The sequence below is a fragment of the Podarcis filfolensis genome, assembly GCF_964270895.1.
Source record: "Podarcis filfolensis genome assembly, chromosome: 5".
Taxonomy (NCBI): Eukaryota; Metazoa; Chordata; class Lepidosauria; order Squamata; family Lacertidae; genus Podarcis; species Podarcis filfolensis.
Genome location: NC_139608.1, coordinates 42290805 through 42316123, shown reverse-complemented (window position 1 = coordinate 42316123; position 25319 = coordinate 42290805). Strand labels below are relative to the sequence as shown.

Genomic DNA, 25319 nt, shown 5'->3' with positions numbered 1-25319 from the left:
TAGGGGCAACAGGCGCAGCGAAAATTGGACTACTCAGCTATAGCAGAGGACCCAGTGCCTTCGACAAAAACCAGCACCATGGAGAGCTACAGGCCTCTGGAGGGATTTTGCTAGTCCCCTGTGCAAGGGGTTCCTTATCTACTAGGCCCTTTCCCAGGTGTGGGGAAACCACGAAGGCCCCAGGGGGCATACCTTCCCTTAGTAAGCCAGACACACCTGAGATGCATCTTGATGCTTTACCTTGGTGTCTGGAGTAGGCAAAGGGCAAAGGCAAATGAACCCCCTTCTGTGTTATCTTCCAGGTGCTCATTTGCCTCTCTCAAGTGGGTCCTTCCATTCAGTCAGGTTACCTTGACTTGGACACGGGAGTTGGGAGAGACTAGTCATCAAGAATTCGCTTTAGTTTTGCAAAGGGAGCACCACACCTAATCCAGGCAGCAAATAGTTCTGATTGTCTGGAGCAAGGTGCATCTCCCAACGCTAAATAAAGAAGACTCATTTCTCCAGCATGTACCACACACACACACACACACACACTCATCCAGCCAACATGCTCCAGGTGCCCCCTAGGTAAGCCACGGGGCCAGATTTCAAGGGACGAAGTCGACATCGAGCAAGCGCCCACTTTGGCTAAGTGGAAGTTTGCACAGGGACTGCAGGTCGCCCAAGAGAGTGGCGAGGGCGCACAAAGGGCCATTGGTGCGTGTGTGAAGTTCAGACGGAACATTTTAGACCCGGGACCTCTACCCTGCTCCAGGTAGTCTGCCGCTAGAGGGATGCTGCCCTTTCCCGCAGCGCCCCCGAGCCGAGCGCCCTGCCAGCCCGGGAGGAACTCACCGGTTAGTTGGTCGTAGGAACCGTCGAGGTCGCGGGAGTCGGAGAGGCTCTCTTTCCTGTCCTTGCCGCGCATCTTGCGGAGCGGAGACGCCCCGGGGCGCTGGGACGGGACGGGCACCGACTGCGCGCCTCCTCTCGCCTAGCTGTCCTCCTCTCTGGCGCCCGGGATCCAGCTCCTCCCTCCCCTCCCTCCCTCCTTCCCCCCGGCGCCCTGGGCAGATCCTCCCGGCGGGGCGCGGGGCCGGGGCAAGCGGCGTCCAGCTCCCCGGCAACAGGAGAAGCGAGCGCCCGCTCTCTCCCCTCCTCCTCCTCCGACTGCCTTCTCCACCTCCCCCGCCAGCTTCTGCGCACAGCCGCTTTCCTCCCGTTCACACGGGCGGGCTTCTACACCGGGTTAAGGGAGAAGGAGATTGCCTCCCCTGAGGCGAGCGAGACTCCGCGCCTGGTCCTTCCCGTCTTCTGTACCGCCCCACGCCGAGGGTGGCGCTTCACGCTGGAACTAACACTCTCTTTCCCGAGAGGGGAGGGTGGGGTTTTCTATCGCGCACGCCGGCTGGGAAACTGAGGAATGAAAAAAAAGTGGGGGGGGGGTGTCAGTTAGACACGTGTCTCCTGAGGCCGGGAGACACGTGCGCCGGTGCACAAATACGCGCGCCGGCGTCGCGAGGTGGCTTCCTCGACGCCCTCCCACAGTTGCAGAGCGAAGGCGCGCAGGGAGGCCGCCCCCTCGGGGGCAAGGCGAGGCGCGCACCCGCCCACCAGGCCTCGCGCGGAGATCCGGGAGCAGAGGAGCCGCGAGCAACAGGGGAGAGTTCCGGCCGGGTACTATGCAAATCAAGCCCGTCCACCCGCGCTCGCAGAGGCCGGGGATGGGGCCCACCGTTGAGACTTCGCCATTCCGAAGGCGCCTCCCTGCGCCCAGTGCGCGCTACGTAGCGCCGCACGTGCGCACGCTTCGCCGACGGCCCTCGCCAGTACAATCCGCTCTAGAAAGCTTTCAGAGGAGCAGGTGGGACTCCGAGGTCTTAGAAGGAACCAGTCCTTGGGGTGGGGTTGCCACTTCCACCACTCTTTAAAAAAAACAAAAAAACACCTGGCTCCGTTATTATGAAAAAATAATAAGCCCAAGGTGGGAGAGCTTCACCGGTTGAATTCTGCCTGTTGCATCCTCTAAGAGCGCAGGAGCTTGCCAGGTGGCAGGTCCTAAGACCAGCTAGAAAGGCTGGTGGTAGGGATATATGGGACACGCTGACTAAAGGAAGTTCCTCACTGAGGAGGCCCAATAGCCAGACAGCGGGCAGCTGTCAGAGGGCCAGTAGCTAAGCTAAGAGAACACCTGCCCTGGATGGATTTCAGATGCTGGATCAGAGGTATCACAGCATGGTGATGTATTTCGTTCCAGCAGTGCCCTCTAGATGGATTGCAGCCTGTCCTGGTCCAATACCCATCCACTTGCCTAATGAGGACCTTTATAGAGACCACAGCGTGTTTACAGCAAAAGATGGTGGACTGTACTGGCCCAGGGTTGCCACAAAAGAAAATGCATCACAGTGGTCCGGGAATAAGTTGCAGGGCATATCCCGGTAAGTTGGAAAGATTTATGCGAGTAACAGCTTCTTGGCTAGATTGCCATATAGCCCATCTCACTCTTGGCTTCTTGGTTGTTCCTTTCGGTAATTCTCATGTTTTTCTTAAAACAAAAAATGCTAGGAAAATTTTGGCTTTTTTAAAAAAGAGGGCATCTTTCTGTGAAGCCTGGAAATGCAGATACCGCATCTTCTTCACTTTCCTCGACCCACACCATTAATCTTAATTAATGAGTACTGCTCATATTCTGGTCTCTGCTGTACTGCTAAAACGCCAGCCAAATTGATCCCAGCCTTAACCCAGTCTACGATACCACCGTGGAGAAACTGAACTGTTCCATGGTGGCCAACAGGTGGCGTGGGGGAGCCACGCCTCTATAGAGTTTAATAGGCCCCCCCCCATCAGTACTTCCATGGCTGCTGTTGCTCCTTTGCCTCGCCTCCCCGACGTCAAATAATTTCCTTAATTACAATACCTGTATTCAGCACTGGCAGAGCTGGCTCAGGATGACATGGGCTGCTCCAGTCAATATGTCCTTCTCAGTGGCGTAGCGTGGGGGGTGCAGGGGGTGCCGGCCGCACCGGGCGCAACATCTGGGGTTAGGGCAAATCCATTGGTTAGGGGGCGCAAATCCACAGGTTAGGGGGCGCAAATTACTTGCCTTGCCCCGGGTGCTGACAACCCACGCTACGCCACTGGTCCTTCTCTGTTCTTGCCCATTTTCTTTGCAAGAGGAATTTGGAGTTTGTACATCTCCCCACAGAGCTGGGGCAGAGGAAGTAAACAGTTCATTCATTTTATTAAAGATTTGTGAAACACCCCCAAGCCACACCCATTTGGAGGAGCTAACATTCCACGTAATTATTGAGCACTATCATGTGCGAAGCAAAAGGAAGGGGACAAGACTAATTAGAGTTTCCCCTTTTCCCCTTCCTGAGGTGCTTTATTTCCCAAAGAGCATAAGAAAGCTACAGACCTTTGGAGACCTTGGAGCTGATGGCATGTTCTCATTGTGCCCTGTGATGGATGTGGAGATTCATTTCCCTGAAGCAAATGCCACCTGAAATTCTTCCAAGTGAGTATGGGCAGCCTGTGCTCATCAGGGAAATGGGCTGCTTGAAATACCTTTGGTCAGGGATAAGGGTTTTTTTGTGTGGGGGGGTGCCCTCTGGCCCTGCACTTGACAGTCCAGAGGGGCACAGAGAGAGTGATAGCCCCAGCCTTGGGACTTGTGGGCTGCTGTCCATAAGCAATTCAGAAAGTGCCCTTTTCTTAGTACCAAGCAGGAACCACAAGTGTGAGCTGGCAGAGAAAGTGGGAAGCTGATTGACGGGGCTGATCTGCAGGGAAAGGATGCAGATTTTGGGGGGGGCCATTCACGAACAGCTAACTGTTGATTATTTCATTTATTATTAGAGTTTTGCTATCCTGGCTGAGGAGAGAGCTGCCACATTGATGTGCTCGATCAAGCAGTAAACTTTATGGGACCATCTTCCTGTTCTGTTTTCTCCAAGAGACTGGGTAGAAAAGGGGCCTGGAAGCAATTTTGCTCAGCCTTTTTGCAGAGAGTGCCAGGTCCTCAGGTCTCAGTTATGTTTTTCAGGGTACTCCAGATAGCCTGTGCCTAATAGGAGTGGGGTCTCTGCAAGTTACAGAATGGCAAAAAGAAGGTATCGGGAACATGTGTGAATGTGCAAGAGTTGCATTAAGCCTGCTGTAGCAAGGAAGGGAGTTGCCAGAGTATGTGCATATCACAGCTCCTCGAGAAATGCCTGGATCTCAAATTATCAGCATCCTCCCCCGCTTTTTGAAAAGTAAGCTTTCTGTGAAGGGTGCTGCCTTCCCCGTGCAGAGAGAGAAGGCAAACACGGGGGGCGGGGAGGGGGAGAGGGAAAGAGAAACTGACTAGGGAAAACTTGAGAAATGTCATTGTTAATTTCATCTGATAGATGGAGTGTCACACAGAGAGCAGCTGACACCAGATTGACAGCAGTCTGTCTGGAGGGCGCACACATGGGAGACTGAGGTGAGTGCCATTTATCAAATGAACAGATCAATCGGGATTATAGTATTTATTTCCTGTGATTAATATTTGAACTCCAATTCATCTTGCTTGAAAGTTCCAGTCTCCAATGATTCACTTTAAAGAAAAAGAAAAAGTCCGCACTGGAATTTCCCAGGCAATTGCGGATAGAAGAAGCAAAGGTACCAAATTGCCTCACCCCAAAAGGGATTCATAATGGCAGAATTCAGTAACCAGTTTTGCTAGTGGAAGCCCATGCCCATAGAAGGACTACTAGCGTAGTGGGGCTACCTACTCCCCAAAATTGGCTCAGGGAGGTCAGGAGAACCTCCAGACTTGCACATGGGGATGAGAAGCTTGCTCTGACAGAACACTTTCTCAAAACCAGCTGATTTCCCTATCATTCCCTGACTTAACCCCAAGCCCCAAAGGGCAGCCCAGGTAAGATGGTCTTACAAGGGCCCAGAGTCTGCAGGAAGGGCAATCCATTGCTGCTGCTTCTAGGTCCTTTATGCTCCTAGAGGTGTCTCTCCCCATGAGAGTTTTACTGGCCTTGGCAAGTGCTCTCTGTCCTACTCCTCCCCATTCCCTTTCCCTGGAACTTTCTTGCATATAGAGTCTCTGGAGAAAACACTATCTTGGCACCTTTCTCGCCATGTTCAAGGCAAAGGAGAAATATGCCTAGTATTCTCACACCCCTAGGACCAATCAAAGGAAGACCGCTGGCTATTCCACATTTTCTCATTCAAAAAGCCTGGGTGGCTTAGGCTACCTTGACTCCAGGTTGTCCTCTGAAGAGCAGTAACACCTCCTCCAGCCCCCTATGTTGCAGAGCAGGTGGTACCCACACACAGACCCAGGAGCCAGGAAGGAGATCACCTCTTGCTCTTGTGGCTCCCAGCGCCCTTCTCCTGCTTTCCTTCCCCCTCTTCTTGAGCTCTTGCCTTGATAGAAAATCTCTTTCTAATCATTTCTCCTGCTTGCATGCGGCCCTCCCTCCGCCCTCTCCTCCACCCCCATTCACTCCGATGGTGAGTGGGAGGGTTATTAATTTGAGGTTTTCCTTGCTCGTGCTCTAAATACCGAATACAGCGTTCAGCATTCCCACAGCAAATGAGACACATATTTCGCTTAGGAGGCAGTGGGAGAAAATGATGCAGCTCCTTCCACAAATTAATTGCTGAAGAGAAAGAGAGAGAAATGGGGAGGCAATCTGACTCTGATTCAACTTGTTTGCAAAGTTGAAGCAAGAGGGGAACAAGAAAAAGCTCTTGCCTGTGCTCACAGGGGGAATCAGTGACGTGGTAGGAGTGGGTCAGTTTGAACCAAGGACTTCAGCAGAGTTATTTGGAAGGCACCACAAGACCAGAGGGCGAGGGCATGTCAGAATAGAGTGGCCGTCACTGACATGGTGAGAACTCCGAAGGTATTGTAAGTAGATAGATATAGATATATAAATATAGATATAGATATAGATAGATATATAGGCTCAGAGGGTGTCCATGACTGTTCCGTAACAGGGCTGCACACTAGGGACAAAGCAGCTGCCCTTCTCTTGGAAAACCTTGCAGCCAAGAAGGGGGAAAACTGATCAATAAGCCATTGAGCTAATCCCACTGGCACAAGAAAGGGAACACACACAGTAAGACAGATTCCTTTGCCCTGAAGTACCAGGGCAAATCAAGAGAGGCTGTGGTTCATGTCCCCTTGGTGCAAGTTGCCGTATGCAAAAATGGCAAAAGCTAGGCTTGCCATATATCAAAAACTAAAAACCAGGATATCCTGGTTTATTTTTAAATAAAACCACTGAACTTGTTGGGATTTTTTTTACACAAACCCCAAGGTTGTTTAGCCTTTTTTTATTTTACAAAAACACCAAAAAAAAAGAAAGATATTTTTTTTTCCAATTGACTTGCCAAAGATCCAAAGTGCTGCCTTTGGGAAATCCCCACACCCCATGTCAATTGTGCCTTTGAAATCCCAGTAATGTCCAGGGAAACCCAGACGTATGGGAGCTCAGCAAAAGCTTCCATTTTATTTGGAAGGCAGAAGGCTGCCTTTTCTCTTCTAGGGATGCTGCTAGCCCTGCCAATTTCCCCCTGCAGCAAAGAGCACATGCTGAGCCCACACCTTTAGGAGATCTGTCAGAAGTGGTAAAGATTCATTAGGATCATAGAGCCCATACCAAATCCAATTTGGTCTATTTAAAAAATGTATGGAGTTGGTAAGGATGAAGGAATCAATACTGGTTTGAAATAATATAAAAACACAAATTCTAACCTATGACTAAATGCACTTTCAATATATATTTCACTTTTTACTTTAAAGGCTTGCATCTTAGCAGTGTTCCATGGTTCAAGGGTACAATAGCTTTGTAAACAAGCATTTTGGTTTCCCTACGAATGTCCCGGTCCTCAAACACTCTGCACTTCAACAGGGAGAAAGCCGCACTCGCAGAGCTCAGGCGATGCTGGATTTCTGCATCAATGTCAGCCTTTGTAGAAAGATAACTGCCCAGGTAGATTCAAGTGATTCAAGGGCAAGGATATACTGTAACTAAAGGTAAAGGTAAAGGTAAAGGTAAAGGTAAAGGGATCCCTGACCATTAGGTCCAATCGTGGCCGACTCTGGGGTTGCGGCGCTCATCTCACTTTATTGGCCGAGGGAGCCGGCATACAGCTTCTGGATCATGTGGCCAGCATGACTAAGCCGCTTCTGGCGAACCAGAGCAGCACGCAGAAACGCCGTTTACCTTCCCGCTAGAGCGGTACCTATTTATCTACTTGCACTTTGACCTGCTTTCGAACTGCTAGGTTGGCAGGAGCAGGGACCGAGCAACGGGAGCTCACCCCGTCGCAGGGATTTGAACCGCCAACCTTCTGATTGGCAAGTCCTCGCAGCGCCACCCACATCCCTTATACTGTAACTATACCTCACCAAATTCCCAAATCTGATACAATAGCTGTTTTTCTCTTTTTTTATAGTACAGTACAGTACTCCTATCTCCAGAATGACATTCTCTCTCTATCCCACCACAATTGTTTTTTTTAAAAAATGCCAAAATGTACACTTTATCTAGCCTGGCTTTTTAGCTGTTACAAAGAGGAACAATTTCCTTTGATAGTCTATCAAATAGCCTGTGGTATTTCTCTTGAAAGGTGTCAAACAAAGAGGGAATCTCTGCCAGAGTCCAATCCACAGCCCATCTTCCAGCTAATGTGAATAGAAAAGTGTGGGGAGGGGGCCAGCTACCAATTACCAGCACACCAAGATCTCTAATGTGATGATGGTACAGTGGGGTACATAGTGCAAAGAGAAATCCTGTTTTCTACTCAGTCCATAGAGAGTTCCAAAAATATATATGTGCCAGTTACTTTTAAGAACATAAGGAGAGCCTGCTGGATCAGACCAGTGGCTCCTCTAGTTCAGCATCCTGCTCTGGCCATCGCCAAAAATGTTGAAATTTATCTTCCCTCCCTCTTTTGATTTGTTCATGAGTTGTAAGATCTAAGTGGTTTCCCACTTTTCTGCAGAGCTTTTTTTTTTAAAGAGTGAACTACATTGCTTTACTTAGTTTGAATTTCTAATATGCTGCTGTGGCCCCTTAGGAGTTACAGTGCTGGAAGTTAAGCTCCTGCCTGTCTAATATTAGACTTGTAGGTGCATTTTACTTTTGTGTATTGTGCAGCTTGTTTCATTTTTTCTTGCGCTTCCCACCTTCTCTTTAATAAACTTGGAACTCGTTCTAGTTAGACACAGAGTATTACATAATGAAGGCAGATTCGCAGGCATTGAAGACAGCTTCCAGATTTTAAACCTTTGTGACACCTGGCTGAAATTAAACTCTGCATATATTCAGGGGACTGGTGCTGAGTCCTGGCACTGAACTCAAAACCACAGGTTCTTGTTCCCAGTGAGAGCTTTCCTGTCATTGCAGATAGCAGGTGTGGAATCATTCCATTCAGATTGGGTCCAGGGTGGGGGCAAAAGCTTGAAGCCTCCCTCCTCCACACCAGCTATTTTTATTTTTTTTCCAAAGCCCATGGCAAAATAATGTCACATCAAGTTTGGCTCTCAGCCTTAATCCCCCACTGCAATATGAGGATAAAACAACTCACTTTTGGGGGGTTTTCTTCTTCTAAAAGGTCTACATATGTGTGAAATGCTTTGCAGACAGTGAAATATTCTGCCAATGCTACTGTTGTTATTATTATTGACCCAAGTTGTTTCCATACAATCATAGAATTTTATCATCTCCAATAGAATATGTTGAGTTGTGGGCGAACATAGCAGACGACACAGCGATTTCTCCAGAGCAGCTCTTTACTTGTAAGCTGGACAGAACTGAACAACAAACAGCTCAGCCAGCCTGCTTTTATAGGCAGCCGGCTGTCAGCATTGTAGCAACAACAACCCAGGGTTTCCCGCCTAAAATAACTGACGTGGACCTGAGTGAAATCTACAGTATCCCCCTGCTGGCCCAGGGTGAGAACTTCAGTACATAACAGAATATCATTTCCATCCTATCAATGCAGCCCACACTGGTCACAGAGGACAGAACTGCACCTTATAAACAACCTGTGTTGATCCCGGAGTCCATAAGAACATGAGTAGCCTTGTTGGATCAACCCAAAAGCTTATCTAGTCCAGTGTGCTGTTTCCACACAGCAGTCAACCAGATGTCCACAAGCAGGACACAAGGGCAGTAGCTCTCTCCGTCTCCATGTTGCCTCTCATCCTGGAGGTATTAGACAACCATTGTGACTCTCAGCCATTGATAGCCCTGTCCACCATGAATTTATCTAATCCCATGTTAAAGCTATACAAATTGGTGGCTGTAACCAGAGTCTTGTAGTCCTCTTGTCTGTCTTGAATGGTCTACCATTCAGTTTCATTAGGTGACTCTGGGGCTCTAGTATTATGAAAGAGGGAGGAAAAGCTTCTCTCTAGCCACCACTTGCTGGAGGAGATATTATAGTCCCATTCTGTTCAGCCCTCAAAAGCTGGGGGAAATCTTGGGATTGAGCAGCTGGCTGTTGGTCTTCCATCCTTTGGTTGGTTGGTTGGTTTGTAAGCAGAGTGTAAAACCTGAGCCCAGGAAAAAGGGATGGAGTGTGTATACTGCAGTCAGCTAGGTGGTCACAGCCAGAGTCAAATAAGGGCAAATTAAAAACAAATGTAAGAAACAATGAATAACGTAAGTGGTTCCAGATGGATATCGCCTCTCAGGGTCTGCCAACAGGACACATGATGTCAGGTTAAATAATCAGTGCCAAAAACTCTTCTGGCCAAGGTTATTTTTCTCAATTGCTGTCAAATAAGAGTTAATCAAAGCTTTTTGGGTAATTGCTCCCTGGCTCAGGGAGATGCCAGGCAAGCTCTACATAGGTAACTATAAGTATACCTCATAGAACTTCCCAGAAAGCAGCTCTGTGAGCAGAAGGAAGGCAAAAGGTGTTCTGGCACCCTATAGACTAGAACCATATTGATTTAATGGGGCATGAGGTGTATAGGCAAGTCTGCAGCAGATATGAGATGGGCAGTATACATGTGAGATGAGAAAAGTAAATTATAGAGCACAGAAGTAAAACAAAAAACAGCACAATTTGATTACTAGATACAACACTCAACTTTCTGTGGCATGAGCAACTCTCATGGATGCAGCCTCTTCATCTGCTAAGGTGCCACCATGGCTTTTGGAGAAGAATCGTGGGTGCTAAGGTGGAAACAGGAGCTCAGTGCTTCTCAAGAGCTGCTTCTCAGACATTCTCTCTGAACCAGTTGTGGGACCTCAGGAATCAGACTTTGTGCTCTTCTGGTGAATCAAGGATGTAGTTAAAACCAGAGTCGAGTGCCTCTTGAAAGGAAATACCTTAGAGAGAGACTGTCTGGGAGCATCTCCTCAGAGGTTACAAACTTCTGCAAAAGCCACTACAGATCAAGCACATGACATCATCTGAAAACTTAATACTTTTCAATAGAGTAGGTTCATATATTTAGAACTGGAATCCTGTGACAGTGACAGACTGCACCATTTCATACTGTGGGTGTGGTGGTGGTGGGGGGGTGCAATTTCAGGTCTCCCCTAGGCAAAACCCCACACTCATCCATATAAACAATAAAGACATATAGACAAACACATACATACATGTAACATGGCAGGAATAAAGCTTTTGGTGCAGCCTGCTTCATACTTTCTATTTGCAGGGATTTATTTCTTTTGAACATCAAAGTGGTTTCCTTCCTCAGCCCTAGTTGGAAGTGGTAAAATCCATTATGTAACCTCAGAACTCAAGCAGCTCACTCTGCTGCATGCATAGACAAGACTTGTCAGTTGCATGTCATCAAGTGATGTTCATGCATGTGTGAACTGGCCTCCCCAGGAATAATTCATTCTTCCTGGCACCAAAAAAAAAAAGCACATACCCATTTGCGTACACCTTCCATTTGGTTTGTTGGAGATGGTAGTTTTTACTTGTTCTGGTTGTTAATTGCTCTGTGCGCAAAACCAACTCTTCCTCTCTGCATTTCTTTCAGTTTGTTACAAGATCAATAGAAGGGAGTGTACCATGCATACATTTGAATTTAAGAAATAAAGACCATTTTTTAAGATGACAGAATCATTCCTGTTTAGTGACTTCTTTGCAGGACGTAAAGCTGCTTTGAGTCATACCTGCATTGTCTGAAATAGCTTTCACCTCAATGCTAAACCTCCAGTGGCTACTTGATTTACTCTGGCCTGGAGCATTTCACAAAGGCTTAGACACAAAAAGAATGGACTCCAACAGCCTTGATGTATTAGCAAACCTAGCCAAAATAGATACAGCATGCAGTTATATACATCTTCCATCACTTGTTGCTGTTGTTTGGCTGTATTAAAACAAAAGCAGCTGTGAAAGAGTGCTTATTCAAATGCTGGTACAGATCAGATAACAAATCCATCACATACACCTCAATAATAGACCAGCATATTTTACAAGAGCATTATGTTCAAAGCTTGCAGCTGGAAGGCTGAATCAACCTGAACTAGAAAGCAATTGGGTTGCTTGTTGTGCACTTAGAAGGCCTTTAAAATCACCTGGATATAAAAGCAGGCTGTGGGGGATGGCAGCAGGAGATACAGTCTCACTGCAGTGTTTGAGGCTAGTGGGAAACTTATGAGACCATATTCATAGTAACCCTTCAGGACCAAAACGCTGGGACTTTGTAAATCAAGAGGGCAAATGAAGAACATTGATATCAAGTCCTTTCAGTCTTGCTAGGAGGAAAGCCTGGTGTTGTATCTGTGTTAGAATGAGAGCACTATGCCCTCACCATTGCAACACAACACCTCACCTCCCAGCTACAATGGCAGGCTGGTCTTAGTGATCTATCTCAGGGATGCAATTTAACAGCTCATTAAGCAAAGACAGAGCATTGATCACCATTATTAAGCACACCTTTAGCTAATTGCAGATTTCCATTCTTATGGCTTAACTATGTGGGAAAAGTCAAGCACAGGATATTAAATCACCATGATCTAAATCCTGGACAGTTGATGTTCCTTTTTGATTTTACCATAATTAATTTTTCCTTTTTTTAATGTGGGGAATATTGTCGTGTTTTATATTGTAAACTGCCCTGTGATCTTCAGATAAAGATCAGTATACATATTTAATAAACAATAATAACACCTGGTTTGATTTTAACGTAAAGCCTTGCTACCTATGAGCAAGATTGGCATCCCATTCTGCGAGGAAGGCCACAGCCACCTCCGCAATTCAGGAAGCATTTCAAGAATGGAGGTTCATTTCCTGTCCTCTGCTTCTATATTACTTGGTATAATAATCTTTAAGGCTGGATAGGTGAGTTTTAAAAACTCTGCTAAGTATGAATGGCAGTGTATAGATTACTCGTCAGTTTCATGGACAGAAACTCCATGTTTGCTGGCAAATATTGCAGCCTATCGGGGATTTAAAATGTGGCAAGATGGTGATAGCAAATGTTTTGAGTTTCCAAATCAGCAAGGGAGCTGGGTAGTATAGGGCTGTTCTTGTGTAACTTTGGCATGTGGGAGATCTGGGATTAGGATTACAGTATGTGTTAAGGAGAAGGAGAAAACTAAATAAGCACCCTCATGTGGCTACTCTGGACAGGGTTTTAGTTCTTTCCCTTATGTAAATCCCTCCCCTCCCCATTGTTATTATCTCCATAAGTAGTGAGGCATTGGGGCGGGGGAAGGAAAAGGTGCAGATGGTGTTCCTGACTTTTAAAATAGTTTGGGGCAGGGTGTGGGGGAAATTACATCAGGAGATGGATGTTTGGAGGAAAAGGTTAAACAACCCAGAGTGTGTGGGGGCCCAGAGCGCACACACACACTCAGTCTTCAAAGCAGCTGATAAAAATGTCCCCCAAACCTTGGGAGATCCTAAACATGGACCAGATAGGAATGTCAAGTGTAAAAAGGCAAAACTTTCCATTTCAGATGTCATTATTTCTAGAGGCGTTTGCACCCCGTCTCCACTCACTTTCGAAAGGGAAAGAGGGACATGGAGACTGTGTGTTTCATCCTTCTATGAACTCACAAACATGCTCTTCCCTCCACTAGCAGCAGATGTATGGAAGTATCTAGGGACAGTTCTTCTTGGAGGTGGGAGTGGGGGGGGTGGGGAGAGGAAGCCAGTCTGGGAATGCTGGCATTAAAGAGGACAGTGCTCTCCAGCCTCCTCTTGCCCCACCTGGTGCTTGTCACCAGAGTGTTGGCTCTCCCGGAGCGCAACTTAAACCTAACAGCTTGGAGGTCCCAGGCCCCCTTCCAGCACAGCAAGAGCCTCAAAGCCAATGCGCTTGTAAGCTGATGCAGCAGAAATTAAATGAGCAAATGTGGCTGGGGCCTTCCCCAGCCTGCAGTTCATTACACACTCACAGCCCTGAGGCCCAGCGTGAGGGAAGCGTGAGTGGAGGGGGCCATGCCGAAGTCAGACAGCTTGGCTAATTAACCACTAATTACCTAGGAGAGTAAGGAGGCTCTGCGCAACAGAAGAGAGTGAGGGGGGAAATGTCTGAGGAGACGGGGAGCCATTGCACTTTCCCAGCAGGGGCTGCTGGAAGACCAGGGATGAGAGGTTAAGCAAAAGGCAAAGGGTGGTGAAGTGATGGCACCTAGGGGGGTGCAGTTCATGGGGCAGCGGAAGAGCTGTGGCCAGAGGAAGCGCTCCTTTGCTCCGCTTCCCAGATCTGTGCCCAGCTCATTTAATCTAGTCAATTGGATTCACTTCCCATCCGCTTAATTCAATTAGTCCGAGAGGGGCAAAGGAGAAGGAGCCTGAACCAGGCTGAACTTCATCAGCAACTAGGTAGATCAGAAAGGAAGGGAAGCATTTAAGGGAAATGAATCGAAGGCCTGAGGTGGCACAACTCTGCCCAGAATGATTAGCAAGGTAGGGTGAGAAGCGCATCTGTCTTTGTCTCCAGAATGGCCTGGGCTTGAATTATTCTCTAAGACTGAGAGACCAGTGTAAACCATTTGAGACAGGGCACATTTTTATCAACAAAACGGAGCGGCTGAATTAATTCTCTAGTCTAAAGCAATGATTTTCCCAACGTTGCATATGCATGCTCTGCAAAAAGGGGGGTGTGCGCAAAAGAATCCCCACAACACCACTATGTACATTTACTAAGGAGTAAGTCCCACTGAACTGAGTGGAGCCAATGTGTGTAAATATGCATAGATATGGAATGCACATCAACAGAAGCAACAGAAATCATCTTCTGTATGGAGAAGAGTCAAATGAGCCCCCCCCCCAATGCTGTGCCGCTTCCCAACCCCACAAAAGGTGTATCAATGCAGCTTGCTAACCAGAAGTGTGAAAAATGCTTTGCTGGAAGCTGATAGTTCAACAAGAGCCAAAGGCTGGGGCTGCAGGGAGAGGGAACATGGCTCTACATTGATGCCATGTTGAGAAGTGTAATCCTGCACACCCCCTTTGAGGAACTGGCCACCTGTGAATCAGGGACACACAGAGTTCTGAGCTAAGGCTGGCAGTCTTGTTTTATGCCAACACGGTGAAATGTGTTATGCCACATGGCAGCTTGCAGCTAGACAACAGGGTGCTTTAAGGCAGGAAATGTGAATACAAAACTGCAAAAGTGCCAGGCTGACCCCAGATGGATCTCCATGCTAGAGGCCCACCATCCATCATGGTCCTTATGTACCAAGTGCTGCTTTATGTGTGGGTGTGTTTTCCTGCAGACAAGGCAGGGCAGCAAGTCACTGTGTTGAAGGGTATCATGTTATCCATGTTTTCACACCATATGGTTTAGCTATACACCACTTGGCCGACCCCAAGTGCTACAGCAAAGGCAAAGCAAGCACACAATGAACAAAAACAGATAAGGTCTAAGAGTGGCTGGTGAAACCCAGCCAGATGGGCGGGGTAGAAATTGTTGTTGTTGTTGTTAGAAAGAGAGACCTCCGCCAGAAGACAATGCTCAGACTCCCTATCCACTTTGAAAAACGGAACAGGTCCCATGTGCTTTTGGCACACCTCAACAACACAGAAGCAAAACCTTAGACGCAAACACTGTTGAAACTGGGTTGGCTCACAGTACCCTAGGACAAAGTGCTCTGTTCCTTTGATGCAGGTGAGATGCTCTGCTTAGATCAAAGGGCTAAAATTTTTCTGGAGGGCATAGAAATTTCATATATAATTATTTGTCATGCTGTACAACTGGAATCAGATGGGCCTTTAATAGTTTACATGGGACATTCCTTCCTTTCATGTCACATGACCTGCTTGATCACGGCAGGTTTAAGATCTTGCCCTGCTGCCAGTCTAAATATTTGCTAGGCATCTACACTCCATTCTAGATATAGGATTCAAGAGCCAGCAATTGACTCAACAAAATAGTCCTCAGTATCGATCATGTTCTCTCCCCCATGCACAGGTATAAACTTCCCACAGCCTCCTCGCCCCTAAAGAAGGAAGTCTAGCTCTGGCCTTGATGCAAAATTCACCCTAAAAAGCAACTACTTGAGAAGGAACTTGTAAGGCAAGGATGGAGAACCTGTGGTCTTCCAGGCGTTGTTGGACTCCAACTCCCATCATCACCAGCCAGCATGGCCAATGCTCAAGGATGTCAGGTTGTAATCCAACAATATCTAGAGGGCCACAGGTTCCCTATCCTATATTGAGGATTAGCCATTGAACATGAGCATTGCTGATGACCTCTACCCTATCTATTCTCATTTCCCTGAACAAGCACACAATGTATATTAAATATGTAACCCAGGTCAGCTGCCAGGGCCCACTGATCACTAGAACTACCCAAGCCAGATGAATCGTGGCAATTGCTCTTATTCCTTGCTGTCAGCACTAGCCGAACCCTCTCCCTGCCCACCCATCAGTCATGGAGTGGTACAATCTGAAGTGGTGCAGCTTTGCTCCATTCACAGACATGCCACCTCAACATTTGTGTATGAGGACTTGGGACAGGAACACTGGGGAGAACCAGCTCCAATGACACAGAAACAAGGTAATGGCTGTCATCAGGGATTATACCCTTCTAATAACTCAAAGCCATCTGGGCAGAAGTCCCTGACAACTAGGCAAGATTGGTGGTGGTTTTCCTAAGGTACTCATTTGTGGAATGCGTTTGATATGGATCAGCAGGCTTTCCCATGTAGCCGTGGTGTGGTAATAAGCTTCTCGCAAGATAGTAAGCAACCATTTGGGATAGCTTATAAACTGCCCAACCAGAGCCAGAACACTTGGAAATGCTATTGTGCTGTAGCACAGTGCGTGCGCACACACATTTTACAGCAAGACGTGTTACTGTAGGAGAGCCCTCTCCAGCGTGAATGTGCCACATTAGTGCCCTGTGGTGACTTATGGGGTGTGAAATGGCTGTAATGAGGACAGAATGCCAGGTAAGCTTCCGTCAGAGCATATGAAGTCTGGATAGTGTGCCTTGGGAGAAGGCTATTGAACAGTTACCCACACTCACAAGCTGCCATAAAGGAAATGTTAATTGAGGCGATAAAAGGCAGCTAGGGAGAAGGCAGATTCGAGTTGATAGCAGCTGGCTGCAATAAATGGGAAAGGGACCTGCTCTCTTAGGGTTGGGAGAGAATGCTTCTTTCCCAAGTAGTTTGCAGGATGGGAGTTGCAGATCCATTGCTTGGCAGAAACCAGTGGCAGAAACCATGCAGCTGAAGGCAGGATAATGTTGGGAATTCCTTGTGAAAATAATCAAATAGCTGATTTTTGGCACAAGGATCATATACCCCTTCTTCCACTAAACTTGAAGTATTCCCCACTGACTTTAATTCACAGGGATTCTGGGGTCAGGCAGTGTTTATTGTTGGGCTTATCCAGGAGAAGGAGCTTCCCTCTAGCTCCTATACTAAGCCCATAGAGCCTGGAAGAAAGCTCTTTAGTCCTAACAAGTTAAAACTGTATATATATAAAACAGAAGACTATTATGCCCAAGTGCACTAAGATGCACACCAATGTAAAACAAACATTATGAGATCCTGCTGGACTCAGAATATCTAAGCCGGTAAATTCAGACATCCAAAAAGAACAAGCCAGGCATCACTGGTTCATACTTCGGCCTGTGACCAGCAGGTTCTCTTTCTGTTGCTTCTTTTTAACATGGGTGGGAGAAATGACCCACCCTACAACCCCTGGGAATAACCTTCCTGCTGTTGCGTGCAGGAATAGCAGCTAAGGTTGAGGACATCTTCTTTTCCTAGGTGTTTGTGCTGCGCCTTTACTTATTTTTAAACCAAGTACTGTCTGCACCAGTTTAGTTCTCAGATTCACACTTCACCCATCATCCCTATCTCTGCTTTCTGCAACGAGTGGGAATTCTTTCCTGGCTCCTAAATCCAGGATGCTTCATCACACACAAAAATACTCAGACTAAGGAAGACAGTCTGTGGTTGTCTGCATCTGACTGGGAACAGACACCAAAATGGTGATACACAAATATCCCTCATTAACTAACTCTGTAGGTATGTTTGCGCTGCAGTTTCAAGCCGGAAGGCAAGAGGAGCCCTGAAAACAACTGTGTGGAATCTGGACCAATTGCTCTTGTGAGACAATCATCCCCTACTGGTTGACAGACTACAAGATCCACATTTGCCTAAAGTCCTCATCAGTGACCTAAATCTGGATGTTAACATCAATAACCCAATTTCATCATGATTTCAGCATTTCTCATCACTGCAACAGAGGAAGAGAACTCTCTAGATGCAGTTAGTCCTTGAGGCAGGTTAAGACAGGCTTGAACATCCCTTTAGTCTCTGTCTGCCCCATGGACAAGACTAGAATAATATAAACTGGGTTGGGAAAGACTCAATTCTTGCTAGACAAAGTGTGCCATAACCTTTATAAAAACATTCACAAACTCCCTCAGGGCTGCAAAGAGAGAACTGGAAGCCTTCTGTATTGGAAACATTTATAGAGTCTGCTTCTGAATGATCAACAGATGCCCACAGAGATTCAATTCCTGCCAGGATGAAAAATTGGCAAATATTAAGTTCTCATGCAGTGATTGAGCCGTTTCAGATTTAAATGGGTGAAAGTTGCCATTGTTAGGTGTTCTATTAATGGACCATATAGTGCCTCTGGGCCACTTCGCTTTGCAGTCCAGGGGCTGTCAGAACACTAAAACAAATGCTGGTGCTAGGGACAGAAATTTATTTTGGGGAAATGCAGCAAAATCTGCCTTCTGGTCATTCAGCAGCTGCAAGGCTGCTTGGAGGTAGTTTTCTGTACCGGTTGGCCAGACATGGTCTGAGGTTCTATGAAAAGTGCTGAAATGTCTTATTTTGCATGGACTTTCCTTTTTGAACTGTGCTCAGAAATAGTGCTTGTGAGGACTACAAGATTAGAACTGCCTGTGGACATACCTGGGGACTGGAAGTAGCAGAGTCATTACTGCCTGAGCCACTGGAGCTGATGGAATGGGAGCACTTGAGTGGTCAGTGTGTGTGTGTGTGTGTGTGTGTGAGTGAGAGAGAGAGAGAGAGATGAGGCATGTGGTAGAACATCATTATCTCATTGGCTGCCCAATATATAGGTAATATGAGGATGAAATCACCAGCACAATACCTAACGAGCATGGACAGTGTTTCTAGGATGCTCTTTGTGTATAGCAGTTTTTAAAAAACTGAGAGCAAGAGTTCCTTGGCTTGCAACTATTTATATATGCCCACTGAAAACATCTCTAATTTATCCTTTTCTTAGTTTAGATTCTGCTCAAAATGGAAGGATATTGCAGGGGTCTCCCCCTCACTGCTTTATGAACGTTCACTTCATAGACATTGTTAATGGCTATGAGATTTCAACCGCCCCACTTCAATCCACCCTTTAACTAAGGGCAAGCTGTGAGCAAATGTCCATTTGGCAAATTAAGACTTTCCAGGCAAAGCACGCTGCAGCAGCAGCATTGAGCAAGCTCCAGGAGCAGAAGCCAGGAGGTAGGGGATGGGGGGGTGGGGATCCTGAGAGCCAGACAGAAGTGCTGAGATATGCTTGTTTTTGCTTTGGTTAAAACATTAACAAGATTGCTCTGAAAGCTTTGCAAGAGGTTGGCTGCCAAAATTAAATGTTTAGAATCTAAAAGCATCCATTTTTATTAAAGTCTGACATATTGCTGGCTCTGGCTTCAGTATTGGCGCCTACAGATGAGGAGAACTGGGCACTGAAAGACCAAGACCAAAGGTTGGCAGGGTGGCCAAGATGCAAATGAGGGCACGGTTCCTGCACCTTTAATGGTTATGCAGAGCACAGAATTTCAGCAGGTACAGTTCGCATGTTATTCTCTCCTCCACACAACTATTTATATAGGTATAGGTGCCCTGCCCTCATCTGCATCTTGCCCCCCTAAATATGGGTGCAAGGAGGCTATTCTGTATGCAAGCATCCTAGGAGAAAAGAGGTGCTAGAACTCACCTGAACTCAGTTCTGGCACCTCTCAGGTGGGCACCATTGCCATTATAAAAGCACAAGGGAGACATTCGTGTTGAGTTCTGGCACCCCCACCCCCCGAAAAATAGTACTGCTTAGATCACACATAAGTTAAAAAATAGGCACATCCACTTTCATGTTTTGTGGTACATACCGCCTCCCTCCTAAGATTAGGTCATTATATGCAGTTAAAATATTTGTCTTCTGGCTTCTGCCACTCCACTTAAGACCTGGCAACTCCAGAGTCTCAGAGGCAGCTAAATTGATGGCAAAGACAGCTATAAATTAACCATTATAAAATTTATTCAAGTGCTCCATATAGATCTGTCGAAATTCTCCACCACAAGCCCCATCTTAGTCTCCCTCATTAGCGCTAAACATATCCTGTCTCTAAAGAGTCTGAGCCGGCATCAGGTGGAAGGAATGGAGGAAAATCCAAGCGGAATTAGCAGAGATGAAAAGCTACAGCTGTCTCAGACAGGGGTCATGGCTCAGAATAAAGGAGACCCCACTGGAGATAGATTTGTGCTAACTAATCTAGAATCACTAATTCACAGCTCTGAGTTCTTTCTCTTTCTATGGCCTCTGCAAGCAGCGACATAATTTCCATATCTCTCAAGGGACAAACCACTGCCTGGGAGGCAGCTGTGGTTCCAGACAGGATAAAAGGAAGGCCAGTCAACAAAATAATCAAACCCAAGTTTTGCCTTGGGCCTAATGCACTGCCTCTAATACTATGCTGTGTGAAGACATGAGGTCTGCTGGAAAAAAACCCAGTGTGCAGTACAGTAGCAACAGAAAGAGGGAGTGTTACGAAGTACCCCTAAATTCAGATTTTGCAATATTGTAGCCTGCACCTGAGAATGGAAGCTCTGTTATGATCTGGAAGACAAGGAATGAACCACCTGCAATGTGTCCTGCTAAATACATTGGCAGTTGTCTTCTTGACATCCTTCCTTATGACTTGTAAATTTAAAAGTAAAACACAAGAGCATCAGACTCTTTCTGGAAGTGTTAAGCCAAGACGCCTAAAATGTCACTCTTTCGTTTTCCCCACATAGCTAATAAGGAAGTTTCAGTGGCATCAGGCTCCCACCAGAAAATAGTGATGATGTTAATCTGTTTCCCCTTCCGCACCTGGACATCAGAAAGAAGTTACACCTTTAGAAGGCATTTCTCAGAGATTTAGGACAATCTCTTCCTGGCTGGCATGATTTAGAAACTTTTAGCACCCAGTGCTTTCGGGAAGACAATATTTTTAGCCTTTTATTGTAAATATTAAACTCAGATTTGGTCGTAAAAGCTGCTACGAGCCTGCTCAGAGTTAGGGGCTTCTTATCTTCAAGGGTTGGACTCTATCTCCCAGGATCTTCACTAAGTTTGTAATCTGTGACTCTCAGATCCGCCCACCCATTCTGCAGGTGTCAGAAACTGTGTCCTCTTCTTCACAGAACAGGCCATATGCCCCTTCGTTACACTACCTCATTTTATTTTTCCTTGTTTTTGTTCCTTTTGCTGTACCAGAATGGCTCCAGGATGACACTACCAAACTCTCCTCTGCATCCCCTACCAAAATACTCTGAGCCAGTGTTCTTAAGCTGGCAACAGATCTTTCCCTTCTCCATGCTTGACCTACTGCTCTAAAAACCCCTCCCCACCCCATGCAATTTTTTTGCCTTTCCCTTCACATTTCTTCCAAACAGATTTGTATAGCACATCCTCAGCAGCAATTTTCTCCACCACATTTCTCTCTTTTATGCTCACAAACCACTTCAAGCATTTCCACTATTTAAAAAAAAACTTACTTCCCTGTTTTCTGTTAAGAAAGCCAAATAGCTCATACCGTTAGTTGCTTCAAGCTCTCCAGAACTGAAATCCTTTTCCTTTGCCAGTCACCCACAATTTTTTTCCTTATTTGTTAATATAGCCAAATTGTGTTCATCTTCTTTTTCCAAAGTGTGTTGCACAAGCCCCCTCCTGCAGTTTTTGTGGTAAGGCTGGTGCTTTAAAATGATTTCCTTTTATTGCTGTGGCCAGGCAGCTCCACCCTCCTCAATTTCTTGTTAGCATTCTTCCTTTGCTGTATATTTCTGCGAATTGAAAGCTCGCACCATTAGTTTTAACCCTTTTATTAGCTTTAAACTCATTTAAACTTAGCCTGTTGCATCAATTGAATCTGCTTAATAGCTTTCAACAAATATGTTACAGTAATTCCTTCCGATAAAAAAAAATTACTTGAGATTTCGTTGTCCATGACTACCCTTGGAGTGCCAAATTCCAAAGTGTGTTCAGGCTCAAGCACAAAAGATCCTAAAAATAGGTGCCAAGGTTGCATGTGCAAGCTTGCATTGCGTGCACACTGCACACTTCATAACAGAGACCCTTGACCCAAACCACCTTGATTTGCTTGACATGTGCTTATAGTGAGGGTAGCATCTTCCCCCAGCCAACCTTTTTGTCACAAGCATCAAGGGATATGCATGCAAACAGGAAGTGCACAACTGCTCAAAGAATTCCAGTAGAAAAATGACATTGTGTTGTATCCAAAGCTGAGTGTGGAGGGACATTCCACTTGCACAATGAGACTTCTTCTGCCTCTGCTCTCCCCACCCTCCCCATATCTGCTTCAGGGAGCTGCAGGGGGGAGTTCCACCATGCAAGCCAAAGTCTGTTGTGCAAGAGAAATGACAGTGTTGGATACAAACGACAATCCAAGATGCTTCAAACTGAGTCAGATAAACCCAAAGGCATCAATTCATAATAATACCAATCACTATAAACTAGGAAGTACATCCTAAAACAAAGGGTACTCCTATAACAAACTGAGAACTAACTACAGAATGCAGATTGGAAAGGGGGAAGCTCAGAAACACACACTTTGCTGAAAAGAACTCTGATGACCTCTGTGAAGACCCCACTCCCAGCCCAAAGTATAGGACCACAGAGCTTCTCTTCCTGGTTAATTCTGTGGAGGATGACCCTGTCTACCAAGCAAGAGAAGGCACATGAACAAATGAAAAGATTCCATGTGGTCACATGGGAGAGAAGTAAAAGGCTCCTGAGCAGGGGTTGCCACCCACCCACTCAGTCACAACCTCTTCTATTGGCTGCAAAGTAATACATCTCTCAAACCCAATTTCGGCTGGGGAGGGGACCCGGTGAGTGCCGCAGAAGTCAAATGTGCTCTGTGTTGGTAACCCCTGCACTAGTTAGACAAAGAAAATGCCTGTAGGTAACAAACTGAAAAGGACTCAAAGAATTAAGCTTGCAATTTTCAGATTTTCAAACCCAACTTCTCTCCACCTCGCACATCCCATCCTAAATACGTCACTGAAGATGGCAAGTGCTCTGAAGCAAGGACGATGTCGTTTGTGTATTTGGTACAGCGGCAAGCACAGCATTAGCACCAAGGAAATGTTAAGAGTAGTAATAATTTATTACCTCTCCCCCAAAAGAGCACAAAAAGATACACTGCACACAATAGAGTATCAGAGCGCCACACCCCTCCCTGGCCCCTTACTGCCAAATTCTATATACATCATCTTACAGGTGCTATATCAGCAGCAAGGTGTTCATAGTATTTCTTCTGGGGGGGGGGGAGAATTCTTCCTTGAAATTCTGGCCTCAAAGTCCACTGCTAAGCATGGCTGAGATCCATCAACATACTGGGGAAGGGAGGTTCTCATCGGAGTCCAAAAAGAACAGAGGAATCACACAAGTTGGCAGTCTGTTCTGAATAATAACCAATATACACCACGAAAGAGCCCAGTAAGGGTGCCTGTACACCTGCTTGCCGAATCCTGTTGGCATCCATTGGGCATCGTTCTGTAACCTGGAAGATAATATGCAGGTAGGAGAAAACCCCCTGCAACAGATACTGTGCCAAACCCCCCCAACATTTTAATTAAGAATTCAGACTCTAAATTTTAGAGCTCATCTGTTTGAGATTTCCAGTCTGAGTACAGTACCAAAGGTATGACCAACTCCTGGCTTCCCAACAGAGCACAGTCCTATATTTCTAGAATAAGTATAACAAAAATTGATGGGGGAGTTGACCGCACAAACGTGTCCTGTAATCTGCCGTTGCAGCCCTTGGTGGACAGGAGTATAGAACAGAATGCCAGAGATGTAGAACACTGATTTGCCCCATCCCAGGCTTCTTTCCCCCTAAAATGCTGTGAGATACTCCCAACTAATTAATTCCCTACTTCTACCTATGCAATGAAGCACTTTATTGGAGCACAGAGAAGGTAGACTTTGACAGAGGAAGGGAAGGTGAGCTAAGCAGTTCCTGCTTCAGTCAATGTGAAATTTGGCATAGGCAGTGTACGTGTTGAATGGACTAGACACTGAAAATGTGGATAGGAGCACTTGGTCACCATATCCGCACCTTGGGGATCCAGGAGTATCAGGCCAGTGGAGAGGTGCTGAAGAACCTAATGTAGGAGCTTAGTTAACCTACTGGAATCGGGAAAATGGGTTCCCTCTGATACACAACAACTGTATTAGCAATAAAAGCAGAGGGCACTCTCTTTTATTGGTCCTATGGGGTGGGGGTGGGGAATCAATGGCATATATTCATATCCTTAATCTCCAGAGTCTTAGAACAGGGCAGTAGGAATAGCAGAGGTGAGCTCATAGAGGTAACCTCTTAGTTCAGGAACTCCGGAGACCAAGTGTTTTAGGCAGGACACTGCGAAACCTCTTGAAGAGAATCTCTTGGAAGCACCATTCAGTCAGGAGGCCCTAACTCAGAGTGAAGGGCAGAGACTTCAGCTGGTAATTTCCACACCAGTTTGAGATGGGACTGGCAATACACATGGGCAACAGATGCAAAGCACCCAAGTCAAGCAGATAACTTATAGGCAGAAGTTCAGTCAATCTGCCCCTTATTATAAAGGACTTAGTTCCCATGGCCTGCACTACTTTCTCTTCCTCGGCATCTGTCCATCATCAGACAGGCTGCAGAGAATCAGAAGGATGAGCTCTCCCAACAACACTGTTTTGCTCTAATTTTGCTCACTTGGGGGAAAACTCTTACCCCTGCACAATAGTTGCTGCACAGAGAAAAGCGAGAAAAAGCGGTAACTACATATTCCTCTTCCTCACTCCCAACTCCACAGTGTAGTCAACATCACCAGTTCTCTGTGCTCAGGAATGTGGGACAAGTCCAGTTCTTCCCTTGATGACTCCTGGGGAAAACCACACAAGCACTAGGGATAGACCACCCCACAATCAGGAGTTACAGCCAATGCTGGGGAAAGGGACTCAGTGATGCCAGGACTGGCCAGGAAGCAGGATGGTAACTCCGCTTCAGGAGATGGTTGAGAATTCTTTAAGCAAGGTTTCCTGGCTGAGAGTGTTGAAGGCCAGATTTCGCCGGACATTGATGCTGATGGATCGAACCTGTGTGAGAGAGAACAGTCATTTCATATACCACTTACACAGACCAGCACCTCTGGCACTGAAGGAGACCCCTGATAGGTGAGCTTTTGTTGCAACGTGATTGGCTCGGGGAAGAAAGCCTACCAACGAGCTAAGACTTTCAACAACCACAAGGATGTTCAGTCAGATCAAAACAGCCTATGAATCTCTCTCATGCTGCTTGCAATTTACCCAGGTGTCGAGATGGCTGAAAAATTTGCTTCCTCAGTCTGTCTTTGTGTCTCGGGTGGTTCAGAGCTTGTGGGCCAAGACAGAGCTCTCGGGAATTGGGTGCATTCAACCCAGAGGTAAATTGGAGGAAGTATGTGGTGGCGAGGTCAGGATTAGAGCTAGTGGAGGTCCAATAGCAGTGGCAAGACAGAGTGGGAAATTGGCTAGATGCAAGGTTGGCAGGACTGTGAATAGCTCCCAGGCATGCAGCTTTCAGTACACAACTGAGCCACAAGTGGTGCAAGCCCTGAGTCCTGGAT

At 46.5% G+C, this 25319-nt stretch overlaps 2 protein-coding genes and 1 long non-coding RNA gene across 7 annotated transcripts in view; 1 reads left to right on the top strand and 2 right to left on the bottom strand.

Annotated features, from left to right (window-relative positions):
* KCNIP2 (potassium voltage-gated channel interacting protein 2) overlaps window positions 1-1848 on the bottom strand; it is a 106533-nt gene extending 104685 nt beyond the window's left edge. Inside the window, exon 1 of one of the 2 annotated variants that reach the window (XM_083615358.1) lies at window positions 838-1848. In XM_083615358.1, coding sequence (XP_083471484.1) covers window positions 838-910 — 73 coding nt within the window. In that variant the 5' untranslated portion in view covers window positions 911-1848. The remainder of the gene's footprint in view (window positions 1-837) is intronic. The other variant, XM_083615361.1, reaches the window with a different exon arrangement.
* Window positions 1770-11064, top strand: LOC310763376. Its single transcript, XR_014548601.1, has 4 exons — window positions 1770-1846; window positions 3363-3499; window positions 4374-4450; window positions 10295-11064. It is a non-coding gene; the product is annotated as an uncharacterized lncRNA (long non-coding RNA).
* Window positions 11065-22821: 11757 nt separating this feature from the next.
* Window positions 22822-25319, bottom strand: part of ARMH3 (armadillo like helical domain containing 3) — a 122320-nt gene continuing 119822 nt past the window's right edge. For all 4 annotated transcript variants that reach the window (XM_083615321.1, XM_083615318.1, XM_083615320.1 and 1 more), the window contains one exon: window positions 22822-24810. In XM_083615321.1, the coding sequence (XP_083471447.1) occupies window positions 24718-24810 (93 nt within the window). In that variant the 3' untranslated portion in view covers window positions 22822-24717. The remainder of the gene's footprint in view (window positions 24811-25319) is intronic.